The 8,270-nt window shown below is 39.4% G+C and overlaps 1 protein-coding gene across 2 annotated transcripts in view; it reads left to right on the top strand.

The window, feature by feature from the left end:
• Positions 1-6,095: 6,095 nt before the first annotated feature.
• Positions 6,096-8,270, top strand: part of map2k5 (mitogen-activated protein kinase kinase 5) — a 130,791-nt gene continuing 128,616 nt past the window's right edge. Inside the window, exons 1-2 of one of the 2 annotated variants that reach the window (XM_030130388.1) lie at positions 6,096-6,541; positions 6,867-6,915. In XM_030130388.1, the coding sequence (XP_029986248.1) occupies positions 6,410-6,541; positions 6,867-6,915 (181 nt within the window). In that variant the 5' untranslated portion in view covers positions 6,096-6,409. The remainder of the gene's footprint in view (positions 6,542-6,866; positions 6,916-8,270) is intronic. The other variant, XM_030130394.1, reaches the window with a different exon arrangement.

Raw genomic sequence — 8,270 nt, 5'->3', positions numbered from 1 at the left:
ACTTCAGTCATGTTAATAGTGAGTTCTTTGTGACCAGGGTTTCTGTCGTACTCTGTTGTAGTTTCAGTATGTTATCAGCAGGTTCAGCTTGTTCAGATAGGAAACATCTGTCTGCAGAAGAGTTAAGTAGGTTCTGTTCTTCTAGATCCACGTCTGAACACACACATGCACACACATAGTGTTGTCAAACACAGGTGATAAGGGTAAACTGATTGTTGGCATCAGATTACTTAGAGTTAAGGCCCCACATCTGTTTGATCTTTTTAGATAACGCTAAGTAAAGGACCAACCCATTTGTACGGGTGAGCCCGCCCATAGGGTCCATAAATGTACATTTCATGTAATATTCGGGGCTTATTGTCTTTGAGTCCTCAGCGCTGAGTGTCCACCTGATTTGTGATCTGAATACATTTTGTCAACTTTGAGACCGATCTGAATCCAGACTCGTCCTTAGAGCTTCCAATAAAAGAACATGCTAAAAAGACCCTGTATTCAACGGTGTGGTCTGTGTTCCATCGGTAGAGCCTGTATTTAAGGGTGTGGTCTGTGTTCCATCGGTAGACCCTGTATTTAAGGATGTGGTCTGTGTTCCATCAGTAGACCCTGTATTTAAGGGTGTGGTCTGTGTTCCATCAATAGACCCTGTATTTAAGGGTGTGGTCTGTGGTAGACCCTGTATTTAAGGGTGTGGTCTGTGTTCCATCGGTAGAGCCTGTATTTAAGGGTGTGGTCTGTGTTCCATTAGTAGACCCTGTATTTAAGGGTGTGGTCTGTGTTCCATCAATAGACCCTGTATTTAAGGGTGTAGTCTGTGGTAGAGCCTGTATTTAAAGGTGTGATCTGTATTTAAGGGTGTGGTCTGTGTTCCATCAGTAGACCCTGTATTTAAGGGTGTGGTCTGTGTTCCATCAGTAGACCCTGTATTTAAGGGTGTGGTCTGTGGTAGACCCTGTATTTAAGGGTGTGGTCTGTGTTCCATCAGTAGACCCTGTATTTAAGGGTGTGGTCTGTGTTCCATCAGTAGACCCTGTATTTAAGGGTGTGGTCTGTGTTCCATCAGTAGACCCTGTATTTAAGGGTGTGGTCTGTGGTAGACCCTGTATTTAAGGGTGTGGTCTGTGTTCCATCAGTGGACCCTGTATTTAAGGGTGTGGTCTGTGTTCCATCGGTAGACCCTGTATTTAAGGGTGTGGTCTGTGTTCCATCAATAGACCCTGTATTTAAGGGTGTGGTCTGTGTTCCATCAATAGACCCTGTATTTAAGGGTGTGGTCTGTGGTAGACCCTGTATTTAAGGGTGTGGTCTGTGTTCCATCAGTGGACCCTGTATTTAAGGGTGTGGTCTGTGTTCCATCGGTAGAGCCTGTATTTAAGGGTGTGGTCTGTGTTCCATCGGTAGACCCTGTATTTAAGGGTGTGGTCTGTGTTCCATCAGTGGACCCTGTATTTAAGGGTGTGGTCTGTGTTCCATCAGTAGACCCTGTATTTAAGGGTGTGGTCTGTGTTCCATCAATAGACCCTGTATTTAAGGGTGTGGTCTGTGTTCCATCAGTAGACCTTGTATTTAAGGGTGTGGTCTGTGTTCCATCAATAGACCCTGTATTTAAGGGTGTGGTCTGTGGTAGACCCTGTATTTAAGGGTGTGGTCTGTGTTCCATCAGTGGACCCTGTATTTAAGGGTGTGGTCTGTGTTCCATCGGTAGAGCCTGTATTTAAGGGTGTGGTCTGTGTTCCATCGGTAGACCCTGTATTTAAGGATGTGGTCTGTGTTCCATCGATAGACCCTGTATTTAAGGGTGTGGTCTGTGGTAGACCCTGTATTTAAGGGTGTGGTCTGTGTTCCATCGGTAGAGCCTGTATTTAAGGGTGTGTTCTGTGTTCCATCAGTAGACCCTGTATTTAAGGGTGTGGTCTGTGTTCCATCAGTAGACCCTGTATTTAAGGGTGTGGTCTGTGTTCCATCAATAGACCCTGTATTTAAGGGTGTGGTCTGTGGTAGAGCCTGTATTTAAAGGTGTGGTCTGTATTTAAGGGTGTGGTCTGTATTTAAGGGTGTGGTCTGTGTTCCATCAGTAGACCCTGTATTTAAGGGTGTGGTCTGTGTTCCATCGGTAGACCCTGTATTTAAGGGTGTGGTCTGTGTTCCATCGGTAGACCCTGTATTTAAGGGTGTGGTCCGTGGTAGACCCTGTATTTAAGGGTGTGGTCTGTGTTCCATCGGTAGACCCTGTATTTAAGGGTGTGGTCTGTGTTCCATCAGTGGACCCTGTATTTAAGGGTGTGGTCTGTGTTCCATCAGTAGACCCTGTATTTAAGGGTGTGGTCTGTGTTCCATCGGTAGACCCTGTATTTAAGGGTGTGGTCTGTGTTCTGGTAGACCCTGTATTTAAGGGTGTGGTCTGTGTTCCATCGGTAGACCCTGTATTTAAGGGTGTGGTCTGTGGTAGACCCTGTATTTAAGGGTGTGGTCTGTGTTCCATCGGTAGACCCTGTATTTAAGGGTGTGGTCTGTGTTCCATCGGTAGACCCTGTATTTAAGGGTGTGGTCTGTGTTCCATCAGTAGACCCTGTATTTAAGGGTGTGGTCTGTGGTAGACCCTGTATTTAAGGGTGTGGTCTGTGGTCCATCGGTGGACCCTGTATTTAAGGGTGTGGTCTGTGTTCCATCAATAGACCCTGTATTTAAGGGTGTGGTCTGTGTTCCATCGGTAGACCCTGTATTTAAGGGTGTGGTCTGTGGTCCATCGGTGGACCCTGTATTTAAGGGTGTGGTCTGTGTTCCATCAATAGACCCTGTATTTAAGGGTGTGGTCTGTGTTCCATCGGTAGACCCTGTATTTAAGGGTGTGGTCTGTGTTCCATCGGTAGACCCTGTATTTAAGGGTGTGGTCTGTGTTCCATCAGTACACCCTGTATTTAAGGGTGTGGTCTGTGGTAGACCCTTTATTTAAGGGAGTGGTCTGTATTCCATCAGTAGACCCCAACAAAACGTTGAGTGGACGTGTCTGTGGAGTCAAGTACACCTGACTCCCAGACTTTATCTCCATCCTTCATTCCCTGGACTCTCACTGCTGCAGTCGGGTTTTCTGTTTGTTCCCCTTGGTTGTTGTTTCTGTCCATAAATCCGTTTTTTCCTTTCAACACCATGCATTTGAGTCTTATCCACTCACAGCCCTAGACAGGAGTCAATAGTCGCTTTTCCATTGACCCTCAAATTGCACAAATGTAACTTGCGCATAAAAATTTGCCTAATGGAAAAAACGACAATTTTGCCAAAAGTCTCATTTTTCAATTAAAAGTTTTTGCGCTGGCAAGAGGTGGTTTTTCAGGCGTAGCGCAAATGGTATATCACGCAAAACTGCAATGGAAAGACCTTTTTTCACTACTAGAGTCAGGTGAATTAAAAAAAACAGATGTTGACATAGGTTACAACAAGCGAAGAAAAAGAAGAAACATGTCACAGTATGTGTGGACACACCAGGAAACCCCATCATTTTTTAATTTAGTACCAGACAGAGGGGTAATATATAATAATAATGAATATATCTGTAAATCAACACCATATTTACGTTCGTCGCCGTGTTTATAGAATGACTTCTCATGTCATCTCGTGATAATAAATAAACAAATCATTGCATTTGTGATTTAATGTAAAAACCGACATTACGCACTTCTGTTTTTTTGACATTTAGTAAATATCGGTAAAGTTTTGTGCAGATGTCCAGTGGAAAAGCGACTAGTGACAGAGGGAGCAGCGTGAGCAAAACAGAGGCGCCGCTATCAGATGCGGGACGGCAGTAACAGATGAGTGACACTTCAGCCAGGCTCGGCCAATTATTTTATTCGGACTGAATAAAATGATTGGTCAGACTTTTATCAGAAATATATGAGAATTAAACATTTCTGAGTTTCAAAACCTGGTGGATTTCTTTTATGTTTTAGTTTGACACATGCTTAATAGGAGCAGTTTAAGATTACTAAAGAAAAGTGTAAAAATGCCACATCATACGGTATAGTTCTAAGTTCTGTCTGACGTTCAGTTGTTAAGTCCATACAAAATAATACACTGAAATGATTTAGTTTTGCTCATGTTGCATTGAAGTTCAGCAGCACCAAAATACTACCAAAATAAATGTCAAACATAATGACATTTTCACTACCTGTGACAATCAATGAAAGGCAATATTTCTAATACAGTGTTTATTACCATCACATAATTAAATGTTGCTTTCTTTTACAGATTTCCTTTTCTTATTTATCAGACAGATGGAAATCACAACTAAGAAAAGGAAATCTGTATTAGTTCTGGTAGACAGTATGAACCTATTTGGACTATTGCTTTCTTTGTTGTCTGTCGTACCTAATATAGGTGAGGCCAGGCAAGGCAGCTTTATTTCTATAGCACATTTCATGTACAAGACAATTCAAAGTGCTTTTGCATAAAACATTAAAAATATTACAGCAGATGCAGTAAAAAGTATAGGCATGAAAAAAACAAACAAACAAACAAACAAAATCAGATAAATAGATAAAACAGATAAACAGATAAAACAGATAAAAACTTTTAGCTTAAAAGGAACAGTGCAGATCTGAACTGATGAATAAAAACTCTATTCAAATGCAGCTGAGAACAGGTGGGTCTTTAACCTGGAATGAAATAAACTGAGTGTTTCAGCTGATCTGAGGTTTTCTGGGAGTTTGTTCCAGACATGTAGACAATATAGTCCAGTGCTTCCCAACCTTGTTTGGCTTGTGACCCCATTTTAACATCACAAATTTCTGACGACCCCAGACATTAAAAACCAAGACTTTCTTTCTTTTTTTTTTTTTTTGCTAAAATTAATTTGATTTTGATCATGTAATAGTTTGCAAATAAACATTAATTTTAAAGGATATTTAGTCAATATAATGTATATTATTATGGACGGAGGCAGAAAAGCCAGGTTGAGGTATTTACAAGGCTGACAATTAAAACTGAGCACACAATAACTCAAACTATGAATTATGAAAGAGCTGCAGCATCTGAAACTGACCACAATGAACATTTGACAGATAAACAGAACCACAGCGCTGCAGTTTCACAACCACAGTTTGTCATGTCTTTTATGTTTTGTGATTCTCTTTCAACTCACCATATATTTTTTATTAGTATGTTTTTTTGTTTTTTTGTTTTTTTTGTCAATTACAACAAATTTCAGGTGACCCCATTTGAATTCCAGGCGACCCCACATGGGGTCCCGACCCCAAAGTTGAAAAACACTGATATAGTCTTTAACCCTCTGATATCCCGTTCAGCAAGGCCCTTACTAAGCACCAAGTGTGCCTTTTTTGCATACTTGTGGAATAATGTCAAAAAAAATGTCATACAGTTTGTTTTTAATTCTTTTACACTTTTTTTCCCTAATTCATCAACTTGAGCCATAAATAAAAATACCAAATCCTCAATAATTGTCACATTTTTTAACTCTTTAAATGTCATGTTTGTAATGTAAACAAACCATTTTTTTTGGATGCAAAAAACAAAAAAATAAATTTTTCTCAATATACTACATAAAAAGTGGATCACATATTATTTGATTTTTTCATCCTGGCATATGTCAATGATTAACTCCAACACTGGTTAATTTGCATTATTATTTTTGGCGCTAGGTCAAATGTTAAAAAATGCTAGCATCTGTCACCAAGTGTGCGTAAAATGCACACCTATAAATCAAACTATTAAATATTATATAATGATTTATTTTTCTGCTCTAATTTGATTTTATCTTTGTAAATTAAGGTCAGCCCTAATCATACATATCAAATGGAAGAACTAGTGCATTTTAGGTACACTTGGGAGACAGATGCTAGTTTTGTAATTTTCTTTTGTTTACAATGTGCAAATTTTAGTTGGTGGTCAGAATTTTTAAAATCCTGCAAAAATGAACAACTTTTGAATTCTAACCTTATTTAAATTGTGAAAAATAATATGAAGTTTTTTAACCCGAAGTGCAAAGTGTGCCTAAAAGGCGCACCCGGATACCAGAGTGCACGTTTTTTTTTTTGTTTTTGTTGGTCTTTTATTTTGAAAGGTCGTGAGCGGATGTTGATCTGGAAACGCAGTTGTGATGTATTGAAAACTAGCTGCATGGCTAAATATATCAGATAACACAGACCAAAACTCTGTGCTCTGTAAAGTAAACTAATGCGACTATTCAGTAAAAGCTCAAGCACATATGTGGTAATGCCGTGACCTTACTGTCGGTATTTTCCGAGCTCATAAACGGTTATCGTTATTGACATCTCCGCTTCTCTGGTGTCTGGACTGAACAGGATGCTAGCATGTATAGCCACCACTGCAGGAAATTAGCCTTAGCTCGTTAGCTCAGACAACCAGTCAAGTAAAATCAAAAATAGTTTATTCCCCTCTTATGCGTGCTGTCTTTTCAAATAGCCTCTTCACAATGGACACCGAGGGGATAGTGATTCGGATTAAAACGCCTTCAGGAGACATGGATTCGTCCGTCGACTGTCCATCTCTTCTGAACTTCAATGACTTGCTGGTAAGTCTTTAAATTGCTACAGCGCTAGCTAAGTGTCGTATTTGACTGTGACTGTAGCATTAAGTGCTCAAACACAGCTGCAGGTAAAACAACAGTTATAAAGCCTGGGTTTGATAGAGGCAATTCGAAGAGAGTGAGCACAAATAAAAAAAAAAGCTATAAATGTTTACAACACTTTGCAGTTTAGGTAACATACATGTCAGTATTCATGAAGCCTGTGTGTTTTAATAGTCATCAGCTGGTTGTGTTAAACTAGGTTACATGTGTGTTTTTGTTATTACTGTCACTGTCTCCAACCTGTTTTGGCATTTCCCAAACATTTTAGGGAGCCATCAGAGATGTCATACCTGAAGCCACTGTTACTGCCTTTGAATGTAAGTTTCTGTGTTTGGTATGTTGTTGAAATACTGAGAAAGCTGGTAATTCTGTTTAGTAATTAATTTGTTAAGGATTCTGTTGGTGTCTGGAAATTGGCTTAAGAGTCTGGTTTAGACCAGTTCAAAATGTAAATATATATTTGATTGATTTTGATTAGTCTGCCTAGTGCTGACAAAAAGTTCTGAAGTATACTAGTGTGTAGGTCTCAAAATCATGCCTTATTTAAGTTGTGTGATTGTATTTAAACTGTTATTAAAGTGTGTGTCACAGATGTATATATATTTATGTATTAATCCCCCACCCCTCCAACTGAATTAACATAGACAATGTGTTTATGCATATGTCTTTTTTTTGCTGATTATTTTTATTGCATTGCATTGCTGCCAATCCAGTTTGGCCCCAACATGTTGCAACAGAAGTCTGTCATTTTGTTCAAAGTAATGTTTAGGCTACACTGCAGAAAAAGCAACTTGGAATAACTTTGCCTTGACATTTATTTGCCTTTGCATTTTGACACTGTTAGTCTTTGGAAGAATGTTGTATGCGGTTCTTTAAAATAAAATTACTTGGTCAGATTAATATACATTAGTGGTTCTCAAATCCAGTCCTCATGGACCCCTGTCCTGCATGTTTTAGATATTTCCCTCCTCCACCACACCTGGTTCAATTAATGATCAGCTCATCACCAAGCTCTACAGAAGCCTGATAACGATGTAATGGCTTCCAGGTGGGATGGAAGAGGGAAATATCTAAAACATGCAGGATACTGGTCTTTGAGGACCGGACTTGAGAACCATTGCTCTACAGAAAATATATTCTTAATCTCAATGAGGACCTCACATCTCATATAATTTCATTATATCCTTTATTTAACTAGCTGAAATCCTGGTTAAATAAAGAATATAGTGAAAATACAGGGCATCATGAAACTGAGTAAAATTGTTTTAGAAAAGTCACTGATTATTTTGCCGATAATGAAATTCACAATAACCTAAGTTCACATGTGTCCGGTGAGAGGAGAACACTGACTCCTAAGGTACACCTGTGCAATAATCCTACTGTCTAATGAGCATCTTGATATCCCACACCTGTGAGGTGGATGGATTATCTCGGCAAAGGAGAAGTGCTCACTAATACAGATTTAGACAGATTTATGAACAATATTAGAGAGAAATAGGCCTTTTGTGTACGTGGAAAAAGTTTTAGATCTACAAGTTCAGCTCCTTAAAAATGGGTGCAAAAGCTAAAGTGTTGCATTCATATTTTTGTTTGGTGTGTATTATAAAAGCCAAGTGGCCTCTGTGTGTGTGCGTGTATGTGTGTCTCAGGATTCACACAAAATCCGTACAGA

Source organism: Sphaeramia orbicularis, chromosome 3 (genome assembly GCF_902148855.1).
Source record: "Sphaeramia orbicularis chromosome 3, fSphaOr1.1, whole genome shotgun sequence".
In the NCBI taxonomy this organism is placed as follows: domain Eukaryota; kingdom Metazoa; phylum Chordata; class Actinopteri; order Kurtiformes; family Apogonidae; genus Sphaeramia; species Sphaeramia orbicularis.
Note: the sequence above shows the minus strand (reverse complement) of the source record. Positions and strands in the feature narration are given on the sequence as shown.